General features: G+C 49.7%; 12 protein-coding genes across 12 annotated transcripts; 6 read left to right on the top strand and 6 right to left on the bottom strand.

Annotated features, from left to right (window-relative positions):
* Positions 1-143: 143 nt before the first annotated feature.
* On the top strand, positions 144-687 carry N7447_008648 (SIMPL domain-containing protein; the record flags this gene model as incomplete). The annotated part of the gene is given in 3 exon segments (XM_057232910.1): positions 144-172; positions 186-494; positions 513-687. 3 exon segments carry the CDS (start codon positions 144-146, stop codon positions 685-687), a joined length of 513 nt encoding a protein of 170 aa, XP_057082452.1.
* A 572-nt stretch (positions 688-1,259) lies between these two features.
* N7447_008647 (putative aminotransferase) lies at positions 1,260-2,555 on the top strand (the record flags this gene model as incomplete). The annotated part of the gene is made up of 1 exon (XM_057232909.1): positions 1,260-2,555. The coding sequence occupies one exon, from the start codon at positions 1,260-1,262 to the stop codon at positions 2,553-2,555; it is 1,296 nt and encodes a 431-aa protein (XP_057082451.1).
* A 73-nt stretch (positions 2,556-2,628) lies between these two features.
* Positions 2,629-3,481, bottom strand: N7447_008646 (ankyrin repeat domain-containing protein; the record flags this gene model as incomplete). Its single annotated transcript, XM_057232908.1, has 3 exons — positions 2,629-2,933; positions 2,975-3,202; positions 3,226-3,481. The coding sequence occupies 3 exons, from the start codon at positions 3,479-3,481 to the stop codon at positions 2,629-2,631; spliced, it is 789 nt and encodes a 262-aa protein (XP_057082450.1).
* Positions 3,482-4,159: 678 nt separating this feature from the next.
* Positions 4,160-4,830, top strand: N7447_008645 (zinc finger MYND domain-containing protein; the record flags this gene model as incomplete). Its single annotated transcript, XM_057232907.1, has 3 exons — positions 4,160-4,168; positions 4,208-4,428; positions 4,482-4,830. The coding sequence occupies 3 exons, from the start codon at positions 4,160-4,162 to the stop codon at positions 4,828-4,830; spliced, it is 579 nt and encodes a 192-aa protein (XP_057082449.1).
* A 1,828-nt stretch (positions 4,831-6,658) lies between these two features.
* On the bottom strand, positions 6,659-7,656 carry met16 (phosphoadenylyl-sulfate reductase (thioredoxin); the record flags this gene model as incomplete). Its single annotated transcript, XM_057232906.1, has 2 exons — positions 6,659-7,404; positions 7,470-7,656. The coding sequence occupies 2 exons, from the start codon at positions 7,654-7,656 to the stop codon at positions 6,659-6,661; spliced, it is 933 nt and encodes a 310-aa protein (XP_057082448.1).
* A 916-nt stretch (positions 7,657-8,572) lies between these two features.
* On the top strand, positions 8,573-10,092 carry N7447_008643 (phosphoserine phosphatase SerB; the record flags this gene model as incomplete). The annotated part of the gene is made up of 3 exons (XM_057232905.1): positions 8,573-9,394; positions 9,454-9,711; positions 9,769-10,092. 3 exons carry the CDS (start codon positions 8,573-8,575, stop codon positions 10,090-10,092), a joined length of 1,404 nt encoding a protein of 467 aa, XP_057082447.1.
* Positions 10,093-10,792: 700 nt separating this feature from the next.
* On the bottom strand, positions 10,793-12,040 carry N7447_008642 (lipoate synthase; the record flags this gene model as incomplete). Its single annotated transcript, XM_057232904.1, has 1 exon — positions 10,793-12,040. The coding sequence occupies one exon, from the start codon at positions 12,038-12,040 to the stop codon at positions 10,793-10,795; it is 1,248 nt and encodes a 415-aa protein (XP_057082446.1).
* Positions 12,041-12,850: 810 nt separating this feature from the next.
* N7447_008641 (uncharacterized protein) lies at positions 12,851-14,994 on the bottom strand (the record flags this gene model as incomplete). The annotated part of the gene is made up of 2 exons (XM_057232903.1): positions 12,851-13,837; positions 13,891-14,994. 2 exons carry the CDS (start codon positions 14,992-14,994, stop codon positions 12,851-12,853), a joined length of 2,091 nt encoding a protein of 696 aa, XP_057082445.1.
* Positions 14,995-16,237: 1,243 nt separating this feature from the next.
* Positions 16,238-18,007, top strand: N7447_008640 (putative ribosomal assembly complex component Ipi3; the record flags this gene model as incomplete). The annotated part of the gene is made up of 2 exons (XM_057232902.1): positions 16,238-16,582; positions 16,643-18,007. The coding sequence occupies 2 exons, from the start codon at positions 16,238-16,240 to the stop codon at positions 18,005-18,007; spliced, it is 1,710 nt and encodes a 569-aa protein (XP_057082444.1).
* Positions 18,008-18,776: 769 nt separating this feature from the next.
* Positions 18,777-20,597, bottom strand: N7447_008639 (2-deoxyribose-5-phosphate aldolase; the record flags this gene model as incomplete). Its single annotated transcript, XM_057232901.1, has 4 exons — positions 18,777-19,575; positions 20,103-20,290; positions 20,403-20,484; positions 20,542-20,597. The coding sequence occupies 4 exons, from the start codon at positions 20,595-20,597 to the stop codon at positions 18,777-18,779; spliced, it is 1,125 nt and encodes a 374-aa protein (XP_057082443.1).
* Positions 20,598-20,906: 309 nt separating this feature from the next.
* Positions 20,907-22,648, bottom strand: N7447_008638 (putative siroheme synthase; the record flags this gene model as incomplete). The annotated part of the gene is made up of 2 exons (XM_057232900.1): positions 20,907-22,270; positions 22,324-22,648. The coding sequence occupies 2 exons, from the start codon at positions 22,646-22,648 to the stop codon at positions 20,907-20,909; spliced, it is 1,689 nt and encodes a 562-aa protein (XP_057082442.1).
* A 3,347-nt stretch (positions 22,649-25,995) lies between these two features.
* N7447_008637 (proteasome regulatory particle lid subunit RPN5) lies at positions 25,996-27,678 on the top strand (the record flags this gene model as incomplete). Its single annotated transcript, XM_057232899.1, has 5 exons — positions 25,996-26,079; positions 26,135-26,191; positions 26,246-26,482; positions 26,535-27,023; positions 27,076-27,678. The coding sequence occupies 5 exons, from the start codon at positions 25,996-25,998 to the stop codon at positions 27,676-27,678; spliced, it is 1,470 nt and encodes a 489-aa protein (XP_057082441.1).

Genomic DNA, 27,678 nt, shown 5'->3' with positions numbered 1-27,678 from the left:
CAAATATTGATCATCCATATGCCTCCTTGAGACTCTGAAAGTCCCCAATGTTTGTTCCATCACCCGGTGTCCTGAGGACTATCTAAACCCTCGAATTACCATTTCCATCCTCTTCCTCTTCCATTCCCCATCAAACAACCATCATGTCTTCCCTCAACATCACCCTCAAGAGGTCACTCCCCCAGATGTCGCTTCCCAGAACGAGCCATGGTCTATATCACCATAGAATCAACAGGTGAGTCCGAAAATACCGTCTTGCCCGGAGTCAACGGGACCGCCAGCGGCCTTCGACACTTCCTGGAACCCCTATGTCCCAGCGAAGAACACGAAACTACCCAAGCCGAAGCCGCAGTATCAGGTTTCTCCTCTAACCCCATCCTCATCGTATCCAAGAACCCTAATACAGCAGACGCGAGGGGAAACCGCCTCGGTCGACTCCGCATTTACAACACCGTCATCACGATCTTCGCCATCTTCTGTGATTTCAACGAGCTGTAAAATTTTACTGTGAGGGTCGATGAATACACAAACGCGAAACTGAATAATGTCAACTGGTTCCTAACTAATGCTACTAAGCAGAAGACAGGTGGGGAGTCGCGTAATGAGGCTGTGCTTGATGCGGTTATGGAGGCGAATCAGTACGCAAAGGCTGCTGGGTCTGAGAGGGCTACACCGGACCTCAGATGAATGCTTCGGGATATCAGCAGAGGCCGATCTATCGTCATTCTAGTGGGGTTAGTTTGACGCCTCAGGATATTGTGCTAAATTGCTGTGTGGAGGTTGCTTTTGAATGTGTGGGTGATACTTAGGCTATGGGTCGATCTGTGTTATTAGTCCAAATGCCGTGTCCGTAGTTCTCATGAATATTTCCGAACCATGGCCTTTGTAGTTCGGTGTTTGGCTTTTGATGCGGGGAGATGGGACTGCGTACGGGATATCTCCACGAAGCTTGGCAGTTGACGTCAAGGAAGAAAAAAAAAAAAAGGCTGGAAGTGGGATGGATAAGATTTAGCTGGAAGTAGAATAAAAAGAGACTTCATGCTTTACACTATGAATATCAACTCTGCTAAAATCTTGACTCCCGCTGTCACCGCCCACACCCTTCGGGGTATATAACTCAGAGTTACCATTTGCCGAAACCGGTAGGAACCGGCCGTGTGGAGATTTAAAGAACTTATCATCCTACCAACTACGATCACCCCATTATCTACACCCCAAGTGGCCTCGTGTTTTCAACCTGTGAAAACCTTTCCACCAAAATGACTCACTCAGTTCTCTCCCGCCGCGCACAAGATGTCGTAGATGCCGGATCCGAGAACCCCATGTGGGATGTGATGAAGGATACATGGGACGCATCGTCAAACCCCAATGGATACGTCAATGTGGGCGTAGCAGAGAACACACTGATGCACCACGAGCTCTTAAAATTCATCAACAAGAAGCTCGACCTCCCCGCAAAGTATCTCACATACAACGACGGCGGATGCGGTTCTTCCAGATTAAAAGCCGCTATTGCTGGCTTCTTGAATCACAATCTGAAGCCAGTCACGCCTCTCGAGCCTAGCCATATCATGGCGACCAACGGTGTCTCGTCTGCGGTTGAGCATGTTGTATGGTCATTTGCAGATCAGGGGGAGGGAATTCTTCTAGGAAGACCGTACTACGGCATGTTCATTCCTGACATCTCGCTTCGCTCGGGGAGTTGTGTGGTTCCTGTTAGTTTTGGCGAACAGGATCCTCTCAGCCTCGAGGGTGTGGATAAGTACGAAGAAGCATTGCTGGACTTTCACCGAAGAACCGGCAAGAAAGTCAAGGCTTTGATGCTTGCTCATCCTCACAATCCGCTTGGACGATGCTATTCCCGAGAAGTGCTTGTCAAGTTGATGCGGCTGTGCCAGAAATACCAGATTCATCTCATCAGTGATGAAATCTATGCTCTTTCCATCTTTGAAAATACTGTCGATGAACATCCCGCACCTGTCAAATTCGAATCCGCCCTCTCTATCGATCTGACTGGCATTATCGACCCGAGATTGGTTCATGTTCTTTGGGGTATGAGCAAAGACTTTGGCGCAAACGGTATCCGACTAGGCGTCATCATTTCCCAGGCCAATCGCGATGTTCATATGGCGTTGGCCGGGCCCGCGCTTTATTCTTATGCTTCTGGACTCACGGATTACTTGACTACTCTCTTGCTTGAAGACTTCGACTTTACCAATCGGTATATTCAGCAAAATCAGAAGTTGCTGTCAGAGTCCTATGCTTACACGGCGAACTACCTGAAAGACCACGGAATCGAATATGCAACAGGATGCAATGCTGCATTCTTCGTCTGGATGAATCTGGGAAAGAGATACCGCGAGCTTCACCCGGAGGATGAGTGTGAGGTTGTCGGGGAACGAGTCATGCAGCGCCTTTTGCAAAAGAAAGTCTTTTTAGCCAGCGGCTTTCTGTTTGGGTCAGAGAAGGATGGGTGGTTCCGAATTGTGTTTACACAGGGTCATGAATATTTGAGCGTGGCTTTAGAACGGATAATCGCAGCAATTGAGGAATAGGATAGTCTCATGTCATCACCACAAAACAATCATGCATCAGTTCAGATTTGGGCTTGTTGATTCGCGTGCTAGATCAAACCTCGGCACTCTTCTTAGCTAACATCTCTATAATCTCTGTCTCGCCTACTTCAGTTGCCGCCTCGAGCGCAGTGTCATAAAGTTCCCTTTTCATGGTGGCATCGGCTCCATGATCGAGTAGCAATGCAACAATTTCTCGATGACCATTTCGTGCAGCCATCTGAAGCGCTGTGCTCTGCTCTCCGCCTTGCAAATTGACATCACCTCTGTTCTCGGGGAACAATTCGACAATAACTTGATATCCAGAGAATGACGCGTCCTCGATTGCTGTACCATATTCGCCTCTGATGTTAGGATCGGCTCCAAGCAACAGTCAGGGTCAACAAGGTTCTCTAGCACACAAAGTACAATTTGCGATTGGTCGATATCATCGCATGTATTTGGTGGGTTGAACTTCATGCATGCTTTGTGGGGCGCCAAATTGTAAAATTCGTGTTTGACGTCGACGGCCCCGTTCTTGAGGAGGACTTTGACGATTATGGCTACCTCCACGACCTTCTTGCCTACAGTAGACACCTGCCCCCTTTCAAGGAGGGCAAGCACAACATCTAGGTAGTTGCAAGATGAGGCTATGAAAAGCGCCGTCCCGCACTGTTGGCATCGGTGCCGTTTTCGAGTAGGATAGGAACAATATCCGGGTGACCTAGGGGCAGAGCTATATTAAGAGCCCTGCCATAATGTACGTGACTGTAGGTACAATTGGCACCTTTGTTCAATAGTAGCGTGACGACATCTGATTGGCCTGCAAAGCATGCCGCGGAAAATGCCGAGAATGTACACTCGTCTCCAGTGCTGACGTCAATATGTTCCTCTGGCAAGTTGCTCCAATGTAGGTCCATTGGGGTCATTTTCGTCATTTTCGTCAAACCCATTATCGTCCCAAAAGTCCATGTCCACAGGGTCGCGGAAATCAAGGGGGATAAGAAATAGAAACAATTTCTTGACATAGTTCTGAACTCTTTAGACATGCTCAAGCGCCTTTACCATGTATCTCGACCGGAAAGGTCAATGAGGAACTCCCTTGCCGTTCGATGAATGAGGGAACAGCTTCGAATCATGAATGCTGAAGAAGAGGCCGCTTAAACCTTTGACAACGCTTTCGAAATTATTCCTAGGCCATAGATCCTGCAAGGTTGCGTACGATGTGAAACTTTCTTCTGCTAAACCAAATGTCAAAACTAGAATCCGAGTGGTGGCTGGTAGATACAGGGAGGAAGAATGCAACAGTAATGTCCTCAGATGGCCCCATTTTGGACGCCCAATGATTGGCGTAGGACTAGATTGGCCTGGCGTTTGACATTACCGCTCCCTGTCAAGATTGAGACATCGATTGGATGTACAATGTAGCCACATTGGGAGCAATCTGCAAGACATTGTAGCCCTTCTGGTGAGAGATCAAGAGCAAAGAAGAGCATCTCGGGCGCCTAGCCTTTCCACCCACAGATCGCTCAAGACTAATTGAACGTAACAAAACCCGGAGAATTCAAAAAATCATCTTCCTTTTTCCATCATAATAATCTTGAATAATGGCAAGTGTTACTGCTTCACAATTAAGGCGCTTGAATGCTCTCTAGCGCTCGGAGCGGGATGCATCTGGCAAACGCAACCACTGCCATTTCGCCGTGAAGGCTCTTCTCGGAGTCCCAGGCGAAGCTGTATTCCTCGCAAACCCATACAACAACCGCCATGAGTGCGAGAGCCGGTCTCAAATTTCCCGTCTCTCACCAGACGCTCAGGCCAAACTTATTGTGCCTTTGCTACTGGAGGCATTCATCAACCGTACGACGAGCCGGGCGTAATTCACCAGATGGGCAGCAACACGGAACCATTCGCGCCGTTTACTTAGAGCACCACCGACGAGAGCCTTGCGCAGGCTGTGTCCCGCAGGTGCCAGGAAATTGGCATCAGACGCGAGCTTTGTGATGTTGCCGTCACTACCGCTGAAGAGCTTCGCAGTGCCGAGGCGTGCTGGAGTCGATGGAGCAAGGCATTAGTGGAAGCAATGGCTGTGCTTAATATCTCGGATGACGGTGTCGAGAATGTCGAGATGGTCTGCATGAATTGTGGGTTTACTCTGTCGATGGATAAGCCCCTGCAGCCGTGTTCTCGGTGCTTGCAAGTCTCGTATTGCTCGAGGGAATGTCAAACCGTGGACGCTAAGGGTCACAGTCCGGAATGTGTGTCTGGTATTGATTGATTTTCATGACTCCTTGATCTCTTTTTCCTCTTAACATGCCTCTACGGTATTTGGAACCAATTCGTTTGGTATCCTATGTGGCGCGGCGAAAGGAGCTCATCTCTTGGCTCTATTTTGGTATTTTTGTAGTACAAGTTTTCTTGAATAGAATAGAATAGTTTATCTTATGTGATTATACCAATAATGTTGTCAAAAATACGAAGAAATAAGCCATCCAAGCCATCAGAGTGTTGTATACTGCACGAAATGAAAAATCGCCAAGCCTCGGGTTCGTAAACGGTAAGGTAAAATCTCTGGGATGCAGAGGCCCATGTTTCCGTTAAACCCAAAATTCTAGGCCGGTGAGTATAGGTAGAGGACGACAGCAGCGTATCCAGCGGCACTGTTACTGTTGTGCTTGGCAAACATGGCACTTCCAACAGTGATGGAAATGTCAATGGCCCACATGGCGACCAGGGACCGCAAGAAATGTTGCGTCGGCCTAGTTTCTGGGGAAGGGTTGCAAAGTAAAGAGCCAAGACCCATGATAACATTTGCAATGTGGCATTGATGATTGTCTGCTGGAGGTCTGGCTTTAGGTCGACAGGCGCGAGAATGGGTGACAGGAAAGGGAGGAATAAATTCCACCCAATTCACACTGACCGGGTTGGAAGGCAAGAAAGTCAAGACTCCGTATGACTGGATCGTCTACTCCATAGCGAGGCAATGACTATCCCCGCGCGAGCCGATCTGTCTTACGCAAATCGGGAATCTGAACTTACTATTGGAAGTACGGGCCCTTGTCTTTATGGGCAATATGATCACTCATGGAGCTCTGGATTTCTTTCACATGCCAGGACTTTTAGAGTGCTAACATGTTCTATTAGGGCAACATTTTTCAAACGCTGATTGTACCATGCTTGGAGAGGAGTTCTAGCGGTTCCATGTAGCACGTGGGGAGGTAACCTTGACCTTGACAGCATCTGCAGCACTGCCAGTATACCTGTGATTCTTGGACGACAAATTACTGTATCCGCGTAGTATCTCATATCTCACCAATAATACATATTTAGTTTCCCAGACCAGCAAAGCTTTTGTCACTATAAAAAGGCGCGTGGGCAGCTGTGGCAGACTTTAATGGGCCATCAATTAGAGCATATATTACACAGATGACTTAAGAAAGTCTCTACCTATTAGCTTTATTGCAATGGAGTTACTGGTGGAATGACTGCGTTTGAACGACGGTACATTTTTAGTGTCATATTTTCTACGTTACCTCACTACGCGAGGCTCCTAAAAATTTGAAAGACAAAAATACACTCACAATTCAAGTTTTCTTATGTGGACCAGAGAAGTTAATACCGTGATGCCTGATGATCGGGGAGAAAACTAGGGCTGGCATCGCACGTGACCGCTCCATCTCCGATGACTGCTCTAACCAACTAAGTTATGGAACTGCTGATTAGTTAACTATTGGTTGATTTATAACTATCCATTAAACTCTTGAGCTCTCCTCCAAGGATTAAGGCAGTTTTAGGACATTTAAACAGATTTACATGTATAAGAATGGAAATTAAAGATTTAAGAATATAAAGTAATCAGTTTTTATTTCATTTATCGTAGGAATATCATTATCATGTCTCAAAAAGTTCCCATAGTGGGCCCGAGAACTAAACTCAACTCCCTATGCACGGGAGGATGTAAATGCAAAGAGTACTTTTTGTACCATCTCTTGGAAAAAGAAAAAAAAAAATCAAACCGCTTGAAGAACAGAGACGAAAAACAGGGGAAAGCAGAGAGGTATCACGTAAGGCGCCGAGGGGTATGCAGAAAGGAGTCAGAGGAAAGATCAGACAACAGGCGTCAACTGAGTGTGCAAAGCCTGTGAGAGGGCCTCCTCTTGACGCTTGAGCTCCATCTCCATCAAGTACTGGGCATATTTGGACCGAGGGTTGTGAATACCACACTCGGTCTTTTGCTGTCCCTTCCAGCGACCAGCGCGCTCGTCCTCTCCATCGGCAACGGGCTGGGTGGAGTGCCAGTCACCAATGCTTTTGTAACCACGGTCGAGGAGCTCATTGTAGGGCACATCGTTCTCCTGGACGTACTGCTTGACCTGGTTGAAGGACCAGTTGGCCATGGGGTTGATCTTGATGAGGCCGGCCTCGTCAACCTCAATGATGTCAAGGTCACCACGCTTGCCACCTTGGCTGCGGCGGCGGCCAGTGAGAACGGCGTGGACATTCATCTCACGGTAGGCACGCTGAGCGGGCTCAACCTTGGCAACCCAGTCGTAGAGCTGGTCATCGACCTCCCAGAGCTTGGTGCCGTACTTGGCTTCGAATTCGGTAGTGGTGTCGACGCCAGCAGGCTTGTAGATATGCACATTGTTGTTGGGGTACTTGCGACGCACACGGTCGACCAGGGACATTGTCTCATCGAAGTGATAGAGAGTGTCAAGGAAGATGAGGTCAACCATCTGGGGACGAGGCACCTCGAGTTTCGATAGCATATCCAAAGTGACAAGACCTGTAAGACCGAAGGCAGTGGTCTGGAAGAGATGAGGAAGCGAAGTAATGCACCATCTCAAGATCTCTATAAGAAGGAGTCAGATAAAAGGGTCTTCGAAAAGAGGGGTTATGATTGATATGAGTACGAACCTTGGGGTTCAAGGAATTGCAACTGGCGGTTGAGGAACTGAAGATGGGGCTTGGTAAAGACAATCTCGGGAACGTAGTCCTCACTAGATCCAGAGCCAGCACTGACATAGCCTGACTCGGTCATGCCATCGTGGTTGTCAATGCCCTCCATCTCTGAAGAGTAGTTTGTGGGCATCTTGGCCGGCATAATGTAAATAGCACAGAGTAACTTTAGAAGACAAAGAAGAAAGAATTTTATGTTTGAGTGTATGAAGATGTCGAGGAGTATGAAGAACAAAGTCACTCTGGGGGCAGGAATATAAGAACACCAGAGGCAATCACATCATCCGGAGGTCCGTCCCTGGCATCCTCTTGATCCGATATTCTTCATTTCAAAGATTCAAAGATGCAATTGGTCAGTGGCCAGAGTGGAGAATGAAAACCACCCAAGCACGCCATCGACCGACGATTGCGTGCTTGAATGCTCGACCCTCACCGCCTTCCTAGAACGGAGACATTATCGTCCCAATAAGGCGGTGAGACCATATGAGGCGCAGAGTCAGACTGGCAGAATGTCAAAGTCGATTCTGCCATGGAGGGAATGGCGTAGAATGTCTTTTAGGTTGTAGCTTAGTGATTCCAACACTGGGGTGTTACCCCCAGACATTGGTAATTGGCGCTGACCAACCCAGTCGATGATAAATAACCATCAGGAGTATTCCTGGTTCCTAAAATATAATGTTAGCAGGTTGCTTAATCACCAATAAGCCCGGGCATACCTAATGGGAAATCGTGATTATCATACTATGTATAACATATATTGGGCAATTTATTATGTCCATAAATAGAATGATCCGACTTTGAAGTCATGGTGGATCTGGATGAGATGCCTATCCCAAATTGAACTCATCTTATTCCAGCCCTGAGGTCCACCACCTCATTGTCAATTCTGCCAGGCGGTAACGCACGTGAGAGGGGAGGGGCTATCACGTGAGTCTTTGGTGGGGACCGAATCCACGTGCCGATCGGCGCGAGTCGTTTTTGATCTTCGAAGTGTGGAATCTCTCAAGATAGCCTCAAACCGCAAATAACTCTTTACTAGATCCCTTCACCAGTAGTGCATTATGGCAGATTCTACCCGTCCCACGAGGCCATCCCTCGGTCAAATGCGCAGCAGCTCATTCCTGCAGGACCACCAGCAGTACAAGCCAATGGCTCCAATCAATCCAATCACTCAGACCATCGGCGAGGTTCTGTCTACCCAGATGGACGATCAACTGGTACTTAGCTCGAATCCAATCAAGCCAGATCCGGAGAGAGTCACCGACAGCGGCATCATTCACAGCATCTTCAACCACCACGCAAATCCTCTTCCCACCGGCACATCACAAATCGTCGCGACCATCTACTACAAATCTAACAACCCCGTTCACCCCCACTACCACCCCGATTCGGGGCTCCAAAATGCTCCAGGCGACAAGCTCCCAACTCCCAAGGTTCCCGAAGGCTCTGCCCCGACAGAAGACATGGATAAGTTCCCGCGGGAGCCACCTGCCCCGGAGCCGGAACCACTTGATCACCTCTACGGGCCATATGTCTCTCAGCTGTGCTTGACCAACTTCCTTCAGATCTTGGAGACCCTCCCCACTCCCTATCAGCGCATGAACACTTCGCACCGCTGTCTTGATCGCGACGAACACCCCCGTGTTGTGGAGGTCACATTTTCTCCCCCGCCGAACCCGGACTATCTCTCGTTCCCAGATCTGCGTAAGCATGAGAGCATCTGGCGCTTTGAGCGCGAGTGGAACGTCGAGGTTGTCCTGCAAAAGGAGAGCGTCTTCCGTCGCCACAAGCGCTTGGCTGTGTTCGACATGGATAGCACCTTGATCGACAATGAGTGCATCGACGAAATCGCCAAGTTCATTGGTGTCGAGAAGGAGGTGTCCGTAAGTTTTCCCCTTGTCAAGGCTTCAAGTTTCTATGCCAATGACTAACATCAACGCAGGAAATTACTGAACGTGCCATGAACGGCGAACTGGACTTTGCCGCGTCACTGAAGGAACGTGTCGGTCTTCTGAACGGTGTCACCGCAGATGTCTTCGAGAAGCTCAAGTCCGTCCTGAAAATCGCCAAGGGCGCCCGTGAGCTCTGCCGCGCATTGAAGAATCTGGGCTACAAGCTCGCGGTGGTGAGCGGCGGATTCCAGCCCCTCGCCGAGTGGCTCGCCGAGCAGCTCGGTATCGATATTGCCATTGCCAACCACGTAAGCCTCTCCTGTTTCTTATTCTTTTCATTTCATCCGATCTAACCTTTCCACCAGCTCGAAATCGACGAGGCCACCCAAACCCTGACTGGAAAACTGGTGCCTTCCTACCCCATCGTCGACGCCGCGCACAAGCGCACTCTCCTCAAGTCCATCGCCGCCGAGCACGGCATTCCCCTCTCGCAAACAATGGCCGTCGGTGATGGCGCCAACGATCTTCTCATGCTCCACGCTGCAGGCCTCGGCGTCGCCTGGCGCGCCAAGTCCAAGGTCCAGTTGGAAGCTCCCGTCCGGATCAACGGCGAGAGTCTTGTCGATATCCTCTACCTGCTCGGCATGGACAACGAGGACATCGCCGAGCTGACCTCCGACGCGCAATAAGCCCTTGAGTAGCTAAATGAGCGATGTGCCACTTTCAGTAGAGCATACACTTGTATGCTGGCGAATCCCCTTTAGTCTAACTTTTTGGATACATTATACCCCCCAGAAAGTTTAGCATGAAACGGCGTTCACAGCTGGTTGCTGGTCTCGACTTGGAGATTTCCTTTTGCTGAAGAGTTGTGGAGTTTATGTCGGTCCTTACCTTTAGCAGAGTCCGCGGGTGTGATGGACAGGTGTTGCACGATACGTAGTGCGGAGCATAGAATTTTTGTATAGCGTGTGATTTTTGTCCCTGTTCCTACCTGCGGCGGGTTCCTTTCGCCTTGAGGGCGAGATGTAGTGGATTGGGGGACGGAGCAGGCTCAGACCATGATCTATGACATTTTGATTGATATAAGAGAAGTAGCACTGAGTTGATTTCTAGTGCAGCTTGAAATTAGGAACAGACAGAAATATGCCTCGAATGACTTCTCCAATGGTGATACAAAGTACAATTCGTGTTGAAATGTTGAACTGTTGAAATGACAAACCAGCGAAAAATCCCCTTATATGAAAAACCCAAACCCGACAGCCCAGAAAGATGCAAGAAAGATAGCGCCAAGAGACATTTGCATGGAGTCAGAAGACAAGAAGACACCGGCAGAGATAAACAGGTTTATTTAGGTAGTTGATTCGGATTTTTGTTCAAATGCAAGACACCTCACCGGGTAGCCTCGTCAGTGGTAGCGGCGCTCTGATCGATAGTGCGCTCAGCGGTACCAGAGCCACCACGACGCTTCTTAAGAACGTTCTCGATGAACGCCTCACCGGCCTTGTAACTGCTTCGCACCAAGGGGCCAGAGGCACAGTACAAGAAGCCCATATCAAGGGCACGCTGGCGCCACAGCTCGAAGCGATCAGGGGTGACGTATTCATGGACAGCCATGTGGCGCTTGGTAGGGCGCATGTATTGACCGAAGGTGACGACATCAACATTGACAGCGCGGAGCTGGCGCAGGGCATCCCAGAGCTGGTCATCAGTCTCGCCAAGACCGAGCATGAGCGAAGTCTTCGTGACAAGATCCGGAACAGCCTTTTTCGCAGCATCAAGCACACGAATAGACTGCTGGAAAGTGGCGCGACGATCACGGACAAAGGGCGTAAGCTCCTCGACAGTCTCAACGTTGTGCGCATAGACATCCAGTCCAGACCGGGCAACCAATGCCGCCATCTCCGTGTCACCACGGAAGTCGCCGGTCAAACACTCGACCAGCATGCTGGGCTTCTTTTGCTTGATTTTGATGACCGTCTCGGCGAAGTGGCGCGCGCCGCCGTCCACCAGGTCGTCGCGATCCACGCTCGTCAGCACAACGTACCCCAAGCTCCAGCGGGAGATGGCCTCGGCGGTGTTCTCGGGTTCGTGCGGGTCGAGCGGGGCAGGAGTGCGGGACGTCTTGACGCTGCAGAAGCGACATCCGCGCGTGCAGGTATCGCCCATCAACATGATTGTCGCCGTGGCGGAGGCCTTGTCGCTGCCACCCCAGCAGTCAGAGATGTTGGGGCACCGGGCCTCCTCGCAGACGGTGTGCAGGTTCAATCCTCTCAGATCCTTCTTAAGGCGCTGGAAGTTCTTTGAGTCTGGGATAGGAGTCTTCAGCCATTCGGGCAGACGAGTCATTTCCTTCTTGCGGCCGGCGGGGCCGACGAGCGCGGTCTTAAGGGCGTAGGCTTCGGATGGGTCGAGGATTTCATCTTGACCTCCGGAGACAAAGTCTGAGAATGAGGGTCCTGCATTCAGCTTATCCTGGAACTTTGTTGGTTTGCGCCGTGTGGTTCCTGGTGTGTTCGTAGCGGATGATGAGTCCGTGGTAGCATAGCTTCGGCGGCCGATGGGAGCAATTACTATTGAGGCTGGGGATATGGTTTTGAAAGACGACAGGCGTCGTAGACTTCTTGTTGGAGCTGACATGATGTGTGAGTATATGTGGAATTGGAGAAAGCCGAACTGGAGTTTGTCCGCCTGGTCAATCCTCAATCCCGCGGAAAAGTATGACTAAGCAATTTCGCCATCCGCCGGGCGTCAGATCGAGCGGGAAAGTCCACAATTGTGCATGATAAGGCAAGAATATGAGATTCAAAGTTGAAATAATGCTTATAGCACTATAAGAAATTCAGTTACAGGTGCGGCCTCTGTCCTTGGTGTTGTATTGAAGATGAAGGCTACGGTCTCGTTTTGTATGTCACTTTCCTCGGTTCTCATGGCGAGAAAGATGAAAAGGCATTAAAAAACATACGTGCTGACGACTGTTCTATGTATAACTAGGAGCTGAATTAGTAATTGATTATGCCATTATATTATGGATGCTATGGATGCTAGTTCAGGACTACATATGTAATTATAGATGCTCGACCCCCAACGCACAAATTTACCGACCGATGTTCCGAGGACCGCGCAATGCAAGGGTATGAAAGGAAATATAAAAAAACCAAAAGAAACCAAGAGAAATCAAGAGAAACCAAAACAGAGTAGAAAGAGGGCGGGAAGTGTAGACAAACATATAGGAGGAAGAGAAGTCAATGATTAGAGCAAGTGGTGATAGGGGGCACAGATATGAAATGAGATAACAAAGACAGTCGATAGGAAAGGTTGTTGAAGGGAGTGCAGGATAGAATTTCAGAGAAAGGAGATATGAAAACGAAGGATAGGGTTCAGTCAGATGTAGAGAGAGAATAGGATCAACGGAGGCAAGGAAATGTTCGATGCAAGGAGTGATCAATGCTAAGCATTGGTTTCAAGCACTTGGGCGAGAACTTCAACAGCCGATTTCAAAGTAGTATCTGATCGACCACATATGGCGAATAGGAGGTTGTCCACGGTTCGGTCGAGGTGTGCCTGGAGGTCCTTGCTGCGAGAGCTGAAGAGGTGGTCCTTAGGCTTGTTGGTAGATCCAGATGGAAGCTGGATGCCTAGTGTAGTAAATGCTTTTTTCGGAACACCATCGACAGCGTATGCGTCTTTGCGCGAAGAGACTGATGGCTTAGTTCGGTGGAGGCTTGGCAGGGAAAGGAGGTAGTTTCGAGCAAGGAGCGCAGCACAGAGACAGTCGAGTAGGTTCTCTGTAACGTCGGGGAATATAGTGCGGAAGGGCCTGATGAGGGTCTTCTCGTCGTTTTTGCGAAGAAAAACAATGACCGGAGATGCGAGCCTGAGCATATGACGAGGAAAATCTTTGACAGAGTGGTCCAACTCATCCAGGGTCCATTCATGGTCGTCCAGCGTCCAGTCATGTTGCCATAGCCGTGGTTTCTCATCCTCCTTTTCGGACATGATAGATGCCCGCCCTGGTGAATGAACTGGTGGTGATGAGGCCTTTGGGCTCACGCTGCCCGATCTGATCTCAGGTTGTGGGCTTACCTCGCGCTCTCCCTGCGCAGTTTCAGGCCTTTCGCCAATCACAGTTGATCCGACGCTGTCCGAAGAGGTCAATGACCCTGGGTCGGTGTATGCATCGTCGTCGTCATCATCACCTTTACTATCATCATAGCTATCGAAGGAATATCTGGACTCGCGACTTTCGTATCCACTATCAGACAGATTAAGTGGAGTGTCCGGGCTAAACGCCGATACTTCCTCTTGACGCTGATCTGGGGTCGTTGGTACCATCTGTGGCAGCAATGACGGCGGTGGAAGCAGTGGAAGCGATGGTGATGATTGTCGAGCGATGTCGACAAGCTTCGGTCTTGTCTTGCTAGCGACAGCAAATCTCTAGATGGGAGTCAGCTTTTAACAGCATCTCATAGTTAAAGCGGGTAACTTACCACAGGTTCTTCAAGGGATTTTGCTCCCGGAATAATATCCAATTTTGGCATTGGGGGGTCATTCTCAACGATCTGGAACTTGCGTCGATTGTTGAACTCCTTTGAGGATGAGTTCCTGTCATTCACCTTGTCAACGGGTACTCCTTGCAGCCATCTTTCGCAGTACGAGAAGTTGGTTGGCACCCAGCTAGCTTCACTGGACACTGTCCCAGTCCGGGGGCGTTGGGGTCTCGGTGAGCTCCCCGGAACAAGGAGTCTTTCGGTTTTCACTGACTGCGGGGTTCCAGGCTTCTTGGGAGATTGAGCTTTTGACTCCTGTGCATTGCTAGGCTCGCACTGGCGTACAAACTCTGAGTGAGCTTCATGAACATTCATGACATCTGTTCGCGGTTGATTCTTCCAAGCTGGGGGACGGTACGCTGTATACTGTATCCTTTCCCCAATTTCGAGCGTTGCGGGTGTTGTGGAACGACCCAGTCGAGGGGTGTCAGACTCGTCCTTCTTGGCCTTCCTGTCACCTGATGGACCTGATTCATCCGACGACTGGGAATCAAAGTAAGATAACTCTGGGCCCGCACTTGCAGGGCGCGATTCTGTTATAGGCGGGCTGGGTAGAAGACCGAATCCCTCCAGGCTGCCACAAGTCAGATTTTGGTCTGAGCGCCATGTTCGTAATGTGTGATCGGCAGGCACTTTTAACGGCCTGCTTGGCTTTTCAGGAAATATAGGAGCCGGGCCATCGAGAGACGCTGGGGAAGTCGGGAGCATTAATTGAAATGGTTCTTTCATTCTTCGAACCGAGCGGAAGGGCGACACGCATGCTGGGCCACGATCTGTGGGGCGCCGTGATATTGAGGTAGAAAGGTCCTGCGACTCTCTGCGCGGCATCATTGGTGACGTTACAAATGAGAGAGAGGGCATCTGTCTGCTTCGCCTTCGGGGTACATAGGTGGGAGACCATCGGCGCGGTGATGGGATAGGCTCGGCCATTGCCATCGAATCGTGGCTCATCGAGGACGAGTTCGAGCCCTGATTTTTTATATGTGTTTGGAATTGGGCCGGAAAACATGCATGGCTAGGCAACTCGCTCACACCAGAGTCCATATTGGACAATGCTATACACGGATGGAAGTAGTCCTGGTCTGAAAGGTCGAAGCAAAAAAGCAAAATATGTTGCACAAGAGTAACCCAGATGAGATTGGAATCCAGCTTGTTTATTGTTAAAGATTGAAGACAAAAACAAATGGATCTGAGTCCCTGCAGGGGCTCGATATATCCTTATACAGCGACGGTGGCGCTAGTAAGGTAATTTAAGGTGGGTATGGTGATCGGGCTGAAGTGTACATCCCTTGACAGGACAACAACCCTGCTATGAAAGCCGGAAAATGTTCAACGGGATGATTCCCCCTTCGGGCGTGAAAAAAGGATCCGTCGTCTAGCACGAACACTTCAAGTCAGGTTGTGCTCGGCACGGGCCAGGGTAATAATAGTGGGAATGAGGTCGCGTCGTCCTTGCATTCCAAAGAAGATGAGCAACCAGGACAACGACGGACAGCAATTGGCTCCAGATCTCAATCTGTAGTCATGCAGGAGCCCGTCAACGTGGAAAGACCCCATCCGTTGCCTCATCTCGTCATAGCGAAGTTCCGACTGGGCACCTGGAATGAGACATACGGGATGCAAGAGGGAGGGGGGAAAGGAAGCCATGGCGAATCAGGCCCTTGAGAAGGGCAACAGGATCAGCCAGAGGGTGTATTAAAGCGGGTCTTCATTGGACCTTGTGTCTCGTCGCGACAGCAATCCACCCCTTCTGACCTATCCCTTGCATATATCTGGTTCATACCGATGTTATTGTACATATCGGGCTAATTTCTGGAGGTTTGGATATAAATGCCTGATGAGGGCTTGGGTTTATCGCCCTCGGCACCCAATTTGAGTCGGTATACACCGATGAAACAGCCATCATTTCCATTGACAGACTGGCGCAAAATGATCCCTCATACTTGCCGAGCTCGGTTGGTCCCAGATGGCGCTTACTAAGAATGATAGATCGAACTGCCGACGCGTCTAATATAAAACACGGCACAGTTAGTTGATAGATGAATTCAAAACAATCGCTCTGTCTATTCAAAGATCGGGGATATCTTTAGAAGGTTGCATTAGTTAGAAAGGCAAATTGGTTAAGATAGATCACATACAGCCCCGTGGAAGTCGGCGATTAGGTCCAGTCCAAACAGTGCAAACATCTCGTTATCAATCGATTAAGAAAAAAAAAACCTCGGAAGGAATGGGCAACTTGAAACCAACCTCCCATAATTCGTATGACAACCTCATTCTTCCATTCCTAATGCTTTCCGAATCATTTGTGGCGTCGACGCTGTCATCCGCCAAATCCCCGACAGCCTCGCTCAGAGATGTAGGGGTCTGCGTCCACGAACTCCAGCCCACGTCGATACTGCGATCGACTTTTAAGAAGAGCTCAACTTTGACCAATTGTCTCGCTGTCAGCCCCTCGCATATTTTCACGGCCCAAGCAGACAAGGCTGTTATTCACGTGTACAACCGGGAGAAGGGTAATCAAGAGGGCATTGTTCCGTTTCCAGAGCGGATACGCAGCATTGCTGTCGCGGGGGGCAAGTATGGTGATGTCTTGGTGTTGGGCACCGAGGGTGGTCGATTAATTGTCTGGGAGGTATGTTGGATCTGATTGACACATTTCCCCATGTTGTGCGTCTAACGGCCTTTTTTTAAGACCTGCACAGGACGCCAAGTAGCCACAACGGCCTCCCATCTGCAACCAGTAACCTCACTCGTCGTCGACCCCACGTCCAACTTTATCCTGTCCGGCTCCGCTGATGCCAGTGTACATGTCTGGTCCTTGCCTGGCATCCTCTCGTTCTCGAAACCCGCTCTTAGCGCGACTCGCCAACCCACGAACTCGCCTATCCGAACTTTCTCTAACCACCGCGCAGCTATCACCTCTCTTGCTGTTGGACATAGCAATGGCCGCCATAACATTGTGGTATCAACCGCAAAGGACAACACTGCCATCGCATGGGACTATCATACCGGCCGAGCATTGAGAACATTCCTCCTTCCCTTGTCCGCAACATCTGTGGCTCTAGACCCTGTCGACCGGGCTTTCTACGTGGGATATGAAGATGGCAGCGTGCAGTCCGTAGACTTCTACCGCAGCCAGTCTGCACAGCATCCTCTTCACGATCCTTCAGTACAATCCACACCAGCGCAGGTGCCCAATGAGGACCGCTGGCTCCCTCCCTCAGCCGAAACAGGCTCAGTCAAGACAATCTCCCTTACATATGATGGCACCACGTTACTCTCCGGCCACGCGAATGGCAAGGTGCTGTCTTGGAATGTTGCGCGACGGAAGTATACATCAGCAGTTGCTGACTACACACACCCGATCACCAATCTGGTCATGCTCCCTCCGGGTGGCATCCCTCACCCTTCCTCTGATTTGAAGAGAAAGGCCCACACCATCGTGAAGCCGCGCCATGATAGCGGCCTCTCGGCCCCGAACCATGCCCCTGGCGCCGTCCCTGCAGAATATATGTTTCACACGCACATCATCGCACCATCCGACTCCCGCAAACCAACCCAATTCTCCCAGGCGCTTACTCACTCCTCTTTCCCCACCTCCATGATCGAAGATGGTCTTGCAGAGCTCGCGGCATTCCGCCAACCTGGTAATGCGGAAGTGACCCGCATTGGCTCAGGCACTGCCCCCGCCAAGGAATCTCCTGAAGACGCAGCTGCCCGCGATTCGCAGGTCACAGAGCTAGAAAACGAGGTGTCTGTGCTCAAGAAGAAGGTTGCAGTCAATGAGACTGCTCGCCATAATGCAGATGATGAGGTTGTACAGCTGCGCTCAGACCTCGCCAATCTGCAAGATTATATCAACGAGTTGCACGAGAAGCAGGAGGCAGCACAGCAGGAGAAGGTCCTGCGGCAAGCAAGGAAGCAGGAACACGAGACGAAGAAGCGGGAAGCCTGGCTCGCTGCAGAGAAGAAGGGTCGCAATGGTGATGCAGTCGTTCAAAAAATGGACATTGATGATGCTGTGACCAGTGACTCGGATGATCAGAGCGACGAATAAAAAAAAAGCTTTGGATTTTTAGTTGGCATGTGAATGGATCGGCGCAGGGTTTTGGATTAGTATATACTATATCATTTTGGAGCTTTCAGGTCAATAATAAAATGTCCGCCACGTTCATGAATGAGTGCAATTCAATTTCCCAATCGTTATTCTCATATCGCCTTGAAGCGGTTCTCATCTTTGTCCTTGAATGGACGAGTCACCAATCCTCAACAACAGCTTGGGCCCCCCACTCCTACTAACTCGAAAGTGTACATCCAAGCTACAATGTTTCAACAATCATCCTATTCTAAACACAAGGGGTCTCGCATCTAGAAAATTGAATAAAACAGACCTTGGAGGGGATGGTTCCATTTCCTGGTGGACCAGGGTGTTCGCGAGGCAACCGCGAAGGGGTAATGCAGGGCTCGCATGGCAAGATGCGCAAGGATGTACAATTGTCTCAGACAAGCTCCGCGAGCTTCTCTTCTCTAATTCACCAAGGGCATATCTCTATGGAAACTGGGATTTAGCAAGGTCGTAATCCTTGTATATCATCCAGGCTCTTATCCCGCTCGCGCCGTTCCCTCACGCTGGGTCCTGGGTCTATGCGCAGGGAGTCGATCCCTATATAATCGCCACATACAGAGATATTTCGGCCCGAGCAAAAGGGCAAGGAATAGATGCCCATTGTGCTCATAGTATCCCTCCATTTTCACTATGAAAGCTCCACCTCCAACGTCCAACACTCCCCACAAGACAAGACGTATTCCGGGAACCTCAGAACAGCTCAAGCCACCGCATGACCACATCCCTGTTCAAGAATCTCCCCCTTATCAATCTCTTCCATAATACTAATTCCAGCACTGGTTCCAATGCGGAACGCTCCAGCCTTAAGCATGCGCAACAGAGCCTCAGCAGTGCGTATACCGCCACTAGCCTTGATCAAGCAAGAGCATCCACACATATCCGCTGCCAAGCGCATAAGCTTAACCTGCTCAACACTCGCACCGCCATTCCATCCCGTGCTAGTCTTGACGTAGTCCGCGCCAGCCAAGCAGCACACAATCGTCGCATCGAGAATCTGCGCCTCCTCGAGCACAGACGCCTCCAGAATCGTCTTGAGGATAATTGGCGCCGGGGCGGCATTGCGCACCGCGAGAACGTCCTCGTACACCTCCGTATACCGACCCTCTTTCAGCAGGTGGTACCGGATCACCATGTCTAGTTCTGTAGCGCCCTGCACAACAGCCTCTTTGGCCTCGCGCACTTTCTCAGCTGTCGGGTGCGTGCCCTCGGGGAAACCAACCACACATGCGAGCGCCGTGTTGCTGCCTTTGACGTGGCTTGCAGCGCGGGTGACGTGCTCCAGTCGCACGCATACGGCGGCGAAGTCGTATTCAAGGGCTTCTTTACACAGCTTGTCAATCTGCCAGGGGTCGACTGGGGTCGTTAGGAGGGTATGGTCTATTGTGCGGTGGATTTGTGTTGGAATTGGCGCTTGGGACAGTGAGTGCTTGGGCAGCTTCTGCTTCATGTGGGCTAACTTTTCCGCCCATTCGGCGTCTGTTGTTGGGATGGCACTCATGCTGGGCGGTTTGTGTGGTGTGTCTTTCGTTGGAGAGCACGCCGCCGGAATGGTTTTAGGGATTACTTCCGGAAATATGTTCAAGTCTCCTATCTCCTACCTTGGCATAGAGGGGAAGAGGGGTTGTCACGTGGCGCTTCTAGAATCATCATGACGACCCGTCCACGGGTGATTCATACTGACACGATGTGACCTTGAAGAGGCGGTGTTGTGGCGCTAGCGGACTAGTGTGTGTCTCGGGCAATTTCGGTAAGTTCTAGCGATATATCATGTTCAAGGGGCAAGCATCGACCTGTAGTATATGTGTATTTCGAAGGCTGTGGTAGAAAAGTACAAGTTTCCGTCGAATATCAAAAGCGCATTGCAGGATGCATTGCATATGACAAGCTTTCCAGCCAAACAGACCAAACCTAAGGACCCTAAAACTCGTCATCTTAGCCCAAATGCTAACCTATTTTCTCTCCTTGGCGCTAAATTTTAGCAGCGATTCAATCGCTTTGACTGTTCGCTTATTTGCAGCTCCCGCACTCCGGCCCACGAACATCATCCACACGTCCCACGCGACGCGGACCAGGTCCCGGACCACCGCCGCCACCTCCACCACCACCACCTCCTCCACGAGAGGTGCTGCCTCCCCAGCGAGGGCGAGTAGTATACTTGTTATTCTGGTTGTTGATGTTGAAAGAAGAGTTCTCGGCGGCAGCGTAGGAGTCGAGCTGAGATACGTCAGATTGGTCCAGTTGTGGAATATGAAAGAGCGGCGGGGCGAAACGAGGAGCAAGATGAAAAGAAAATGTCGCGTATAAAAAGGATATGAGAGCTACATACCGATAAGAGGGTAGTGAAGTACAAGCCCAAGAAGAAGTAAACGCTCTCGATGAAGCGGGTGAGCCGCACGGTGAATGGGGGGCTGTGGGCGCGCTGGTTAGCTCAGGTCTCTATCGTTGCGGAAATAAAAGAAAATCACCTCTGGAGAGCCTCCCCATTGGAGAAATAAGCTGGCCTTTGGGGTCTGGCAGACATGGTTGTTGCGGAGGATGGTTGTTAGAATTGAAGATGGGAATGAGGTGGAGTGATCAACATGGCCGGGCCGGGGTCCACTAATTTATAGCCGCACCCTTTTCTGTTCCGTGTACCAAAGCGTACAAACGTGTAAAACGTATACATCGGTCTAAATGTGTTTAGAAATACTAATTTTGGTCTTAAATGATGATATTGATATTCTTCAATGATCATGCATATCTTGTTTCTTGGGGTATCTGAATGCTGTCTATGTACATTGCTCATCATATTTACAACCATCGCTCAGAAATATATATATAAAAAGTTGCATCACTGCTTTTCGTCCCCTGACACAGCGACCGTATCCACCTCGCTTCGAAGTTCATCTAATCCATGGAAACCCTCTTCAATCACCCATCGCTGGCCTTGGGGATTGTGCAGCACGTGGCAACTGGCACCAACAACCAGCAACCCCGGTGGTCGCGACCCTGCTTCTTCAAAGGCCAAGCAGATATGCTCTAAGGTTGAGCGAATGACACGCTGATCTGGACACGATGCACGCTCAACAATCGCACAGGGTGTCTCCTTAGGCCACAGTGCGCGCGATTGTGAACGAGTGTCTTCCGCGGGGAAGGTAGTGAGGGACTCTACAAGAGCAGAGAGTCGGTGAAGAGCCATGAGGAAGACCACAGTCTGAGTAGATACGTATGTGGGGGGATTTGGAGCAGCTCCCTTTCTCCCGGTTCCTGTGCACACAAGGACCTGGTCGGAGACGCCGCGGTGGGTTGCTGGGATATCCGCGAAGAGGGCCGCGCTCATAGCGCTGGTGATACCCGGCAACACGACCGGGGAATAGCCCTCCTTCCTGAAAAACTCGAATTCTTCTGCTCCACGTCCATATAGATATGGGTCTCCCTGTTTCAAGCGAAGGACTTGCCGTCCTTGCTTCAAAGCTGCCAGACCCATCACGAGGAATTCTTCCTGGGCTTGGTCTGCATTGCCAGGGAACTTTCGTGCGATGTGAACTTCTGTTCGGCGAGGGATCAAGTCCAGAACCGGAGCAGGAACGAGCTTGTCTGCGAGGATAATATCGGCATTGTGGATTGCGTGGTAGGTAGCGCGGGTGAGTAGGTCTGGATGACCTGGGCCAGAGCCAGCGAGGACGATCTTCCCCTTCTTTGGGAGGGTATTGAGGCCATTTGCGCCATTTGTGGTGGCATTGCCAGATGTATAGGCCTTTAGGATGGCATCCATATCGGCATCGGTGATAGACACGAGCTTTCGGAGAGGCCAGTATTCACAGATTTGAGACAGCCAACGTACTCTTCTTGTCTTTGCGGCAGCAACATCGCCTTCTGTGACCAAGTTGTTGAAGGTGTGTTTTTGGCCTACACTATCGTCATCCTCTCTGTCAAATATGCCTTCTGCTAGCCCAGCAGCATTGTCCTCTTCCCACAGCCGCCTTCGCACAGCACCAAGTCTGTCGATGGCCGTTCCAAGGTTTTGGGGAAGAAAAGCAGCAATCTCCCTCCGCAACCGGGATGCAAGCTTGCACCCCCGGCCGGAAGTAGTGATTCCAATGTGAAGGGGACCGTCTGAGTAGGTGGATAGTAGGGTGAAAGAACATAGTTCGGGGGCATCTGATACGTTCACGGGGATTCTGAGGCGTCGGCAGAGCTTCGATATGTGCGCGCCTATTAGGAAGTATAAGTAAGAGTGGTTTGAGAGTTGTACAAGCAGTTCATACTTAATGAGTTGTTGCTGCCAAAAGTGACAAAGACCAAGTCCACAACGTGATCAACTTCTTCTCTACCCAGGGTTGTCAAGTCCTCGTCTTGGAACTCGTGACGAATCCATTGGGTAGAGCCATTGGCAATATGTTCGGATATAGTATAATGCATGTCGTCGGTTTCCGGCGCAATGATGATCGGCTTTGCGCCGACTTCGAGGCTCCTCGCACATCGAGCGGCGGCAAGAGGATTTGAACCGACAATCAAATGGATTTGTGAGTCGGTATTCCACGCAGCCATCAATGGCGCGGGCGAACTGGGATCGCATGAGGCGTCCTTCATGTTGAAGTATAGTGGAACAAAGTGTTGAGCCCCGCCAATGCCTCTATCAGTATGCGATATGCCGTTTTCGGAGAGGTAAGGAAGACCAAATTGCGGAAGGCTCTGGAATTCCGAGGGTTCAAGAGAGTTGCAGCTTGTATTTAACAAACAAAGCACCCAATGAGCTCACTTTCTAGATTTCCGCGGAGAAAGCGGCGAATATTAAGACTGAGTAAAAGGCCTGTCACGATTGGTGATAACGGGCGATAAGGATATCGAAGTGGGGGATGATCCTAGCACAATTGACAGGGCCCTGAGGGTTGATTTAAGGAGAGATCAAGAGTCAGACAAAAGTCCTTGAGGTCGATCTTATACCATTGACTCATATATACCAAATATAGCGGACACACAACTCTTTCCAAAAATTTCTATACATCTTTATCGCCTAAAACGGTTAAAGGCAATTGCGTGCTTGTACACCACGTGATCACATATACCGGGGAAGTGGCCATAGACTTACCTAAAATAGCTTAGCGGGGATGTGTAAGTAAAAGATGTGCGTGGTCCTTAGCTTTTTGAAAAGGCGCTATACTATTTATTTTAGGCAGTCATTCACAAGAGTATAGTTCTGTCCTTGACGACTTAGGACTTGGAAATTTGATCCATTTGGCCCAAAGTAATATTAGGGATGTTAGGTCCAACTATAACAGAACGATGTCTTTTCAGATGTCTAGTTTTATATTTGGAAGGATGAAAATGGTTGATGAAAATGGTTGATGAAATGCAGAATAAGGTGGGAAGCTCAGAGCAACTTTTCTGTGTATATGTAGCATGTAACATATACAACGTACAAAAACATCCATAGGTCTTTTACGTATAATCTGTAATATCCTTTCTTACTATTCTCTGCCGACGCTGCCTTCTGCGACTCTTCAACGTTCCTTCCAAGCTGCACCCAAGGTACAACCACGACACTTCACGATTTTTGTTTCCACTCCTGCCGTTACTTAACCTTCTCGTACTCTCCATCTGATTGGTTCGCGGCCTCTGTCACTGAAGTCGACCGCGATGAAATGAACCAATATCTTCTCCCATCCAAATCTCTACAACGAATACTTCGACTGCTGTGCGCTATCCAAAGCCCTATACAACTTGCCCAAGCGAGTTATCCTAATTCTCTCATAGTTGCCGACTTTAACCCACAGTCGCTATTCAATTATTGCAGAGAATTGAACAAATTAAAGCTGAAAATGCCCCGGAAGAAGTCCTCTCACTATTGATTAAAGGGCTGTATACCGCCAAATTGATCGCCCTTCCACATCTCGAATTATTCGGTCCACTTGACCCCTAGTCAATCTTTGCGTCAAAAGTGTACGACACGTGAAAAGAGGAAACAATGGAGCGACTAGGTCACCTCGTATGCCCGCAGGAAAACCTCGACCCACCAACCCGGGCGTGTCCATGTTGGAGATAAGCGTGGTCTGCAGGGACGCTTCCAGTAGACGGTAAGAAAATGGGTGAAAATGGCCCTACATGGCCAGTCATTCAATCAGAAGAATTTTCAGAAGGAGGCCAACAAATACTACGGTCTGACATGAGAGACATCGTGGTGCCAAATTCTCGGTTTTTACCTGCCAGCCTCTTCGATGAAGGCGGCTCATATGGTGCCCAAGACCCTAAGCCAAGAAGAGGTTTCGCATTATTTCGGGGCTGAGGATGGTGTGCGTGCTCTGTTCTGCAATAGTACGAATATCTTAGTTTCCCTTAAATAGAGATACAGCTGACCAGAGATCGACGTTCCATAGCGCTGTCGTTATGCAAAGTCGTTAAAGCTCTGCTAGAGCAAGGGGTGATTGCTGTGGTTCATGAGACAAAAAATGAAAAATTTATGTCAGGAGAAATCATCAAGATGTACTTTGCCTACTTTGAGAGAATCGGGAACAATCACTAGGACTCTGAAATATTTCGACTCCCCTAGGCCAAATGCATTCGGTTCCTCGACGCCAATAGTACCTTCACAGCCTGTGGTAATTGTCAGTGGAATAGACTAGAGAAACGATGTGACTTCTTCCAATACCCCCTCGCCCCAGATACTCCCCGCGTTCACCAGCGCGCCAGACTTCCCAGTCACCCATCAACTCCCTAGTGCTGACAACATTGTTATCGATATGCCCATAACACTATGGAATTGCGCCCTCGTGTTGGTTATGACAAACAAGTGGAGGGACATCGGGGGCCTGGGAGAACTATCTTCTCATACGGTGGAGTGACCATTGCGGGCATAGCTCCTGACTACAGTCGAAAAAGTGAGAGTTCATGTTTGAATCTCCTTACACTTTGCTTCAAATCGAAGATAATGTGTCGAATCCCTTTAAAAACCTTTGGCGCAAACTCTTGCTCCATGGAAACAGTAGTATTACAGCAGTGCTATTGATCAAGTGGCATCGGAAACGAGCTACTGCTGTTCTGTGAACAGGACTCATCCTGTCTTTATGAAGTGACCATCAATATGGAATATATTATATCATAGCCATGCCGCAGGGACTGTTGTTTAGGACGACTCTTCTACAAGGACACTCACTACTAGATAATCTCCTCTCCCTCGCAGGTTGCTATGGCTGAGCAACTCACAATTCCTCTCTGAATGAATGGTATCCTATCTCCTGCTCTTGAGTTTAATATTTGGTCTTGTCGCTCTTCTGTCGCTCATACTTTCAAATTATATATGCGTGACTGCTTTCAAGCATGTGCTTGTCAATACATGTATAGTTCGGGACATGCTGAATTTTCCACTAATCCTAACTAGGTATAGTATGGAAAACACCACGCTCCGGTGATCCAAAGGCCACGCAAAATCGTGTCCTGCCGCACTCAGACAATGTAGATTTATACGATTTACAGTATTAAGATCATTATTTATAGTCCTGGAGGTTGCTGACAGATGACCAGGTGATGTTGAAATCGCGCTAAGAACCTCATATGGTGGTCTCTATGGCATATTTAGCTTCGTGAACAGAAAACATGGGCCAGAAAACAATATGTATATTGTTGGTTCTAGCTTAAAAGGTTAGGTATTCAGAAGAGACTGATTCATACTTACTGGGAATATTCCAATTGATAGACAAGAGGACAACTGGAAGTAGAAGTCCTAGGAAGACAAATGATGTTTCGGTCACGTGGGTCAGAGCTTCCAGCTCGTAAGGGCGCGCAACACCGGAGCTACAAGCATCATCTCCATCTCATCCTCTTCCATTCCACGAATCTCACGTTGTCAAGCGCAACCAAGCGTGCTCAAAGAAATATCCTACCAACTCAACCTGTTAATCTTTTAAATTGACTCACCGGCCACCCCAGCCTCATTCGTCATCATGTCCGGCGGCCTGCTGAAGCCCGAGAAGGACTTCACCAAGGATGCCGACAAGCTCATCCCGGAGGCGGAGGATCTCGCAAAGGTACAACCAGAGTTGATATCCATATCAAAGCTGATGCTAACATACGTGGCTCTAGACCGATGTCCAGGGAGCAATCGATAAGCTGTTGGGCCTGGAGAAGCAATCCAGACAGGTACGACGCCGAGTGCCATCCCCGTTACCGATCTACCCAAACTAATCAAGACAGGCATCTGATCTTGCCACTACATCGCGACTCCTGATTGCCATTGTCACTATCAGCAAGAACTCCGGCGACTGGAACCTTCTCAACGACCAAGTACTGCTCTTATCCAAGAAACATGCCCAACTTAAGCAGGCCACAACAAAGATGGTGCAGACGGTGATGAAGTTCCTGGATGAGACACCTAGCCTGGAGGTCAAGATGTCTGTTATCGAAACTCTGCGCACAGTGACTGAGGGAAAGGTACGCTGAGAACCATTTGATATTGACCGGAGTGGCGCTGATTATCGCAAAGATCTTTGTTGAAGTAGAGCGAGCCCGCGTTACCCGCATACTTTCGAATATCAAGAAGACCCAAGGTGATCTCACTTCGGCAGCAGACATCCTGTGTGAGTTGCAGGTGGAGACATTTGGGTCAATGACGAGACGGGAAAAGACAGAATTCATCCTGGAGCAAGTCTCTTTGTGCATTGAGCGTGGAGACTGGACCCAAGCTCAAATTCTCAGCCGCAAGATCAACAAGAAGTACTTCAACCGCAAGCCGAAGAAGTCCGCCGAGGAGATCGAGAAGCTCAAGGAGCAGGCTGCGGAGCGGGAGAAGACCCGTGGGCCTGATGAGGCACCTATGGAGGTGGATGACGACGTCACAGATCTCAAGCTTCGTTACTTCGAACAGCAGATTACCTTGGCCAACCACGATAACAAATATCTCGAGGTTTGTAAGAACTATCGGGAAGTCCTGGACACGCCAGCAGTCGAGAACAACCCAGAGCACCTGCGTGCCGTAAGTAAAACCTTCCATCTCAGAATGTAGGCCACCACTAACCCCACTCTAGTCACTCGCCCGAATTGTGTACTACGTTGTCTTGTCTCCCTACGATAATGAACAATCCGACCTTTTGCACCGCATCAAGCAAGACTCACGGATGTCACAAGTCCCCGAGGAATCCCGCTTGTTGAAGCTGTTCACCATTCCCGAGCTGATGCGCTGGCCTATGGTCGCCGAGCAGTTCGGTCCCCACCTCTGCAGCACAGACGTGTTCGACGCCGAGGCGAAGCAGTCCACTGAAAACCAAGCAAACCGGAGGTGGCAAGACCTGCGGAAACGTGTCATTGAGCACAATGTCCGTGTAGTGGCCAAGTACTACACTCGCATTCAGATGGGCCGTCTGACCCAGCTTTTGGATTTGACCGAGGAAGAGACCGAGAAGTACATTAGCGACCTGGTCACGTCGAAGACCATCTACGCTAAGATCGACCGACCCGCGCGGTTGGTCAACTTTGCCAAACCCCGGGATGCCGATGACGTTCTGAACGAGTGGAGCAGTGACATGAAGAATCTACTGGGTCTGCTCGAGCGGATCGACCATCTGATTACCAAGGAGGAGATGATGGCCCGTATCCAGCCCACTCGCAGTGACATGGGCAAGGCGCATTGA

The sequence above is a fragment of the Penicillium robsamsonii genome (assembly GCF_028829455.1).
Source record: "Penicillium robsamsonii strain IBT 29466 chromosome Unknown utg000005l_segment0_segment0, whole genome shotgun sequence".
In the NCBI taxonomy this organism is placed as follows: domain Eukaryota; kingdom Fungi; phylum Ascomycota; class Eurotiomycetes; order Eurotiales; family Aspergillaceae; genus Penicillium; species Penicillium robsamsonii.
Note: the sequence above shows the minus strand (reverse complement) of the source record. Positions and strands in the feature narration are given on the sequence as shown.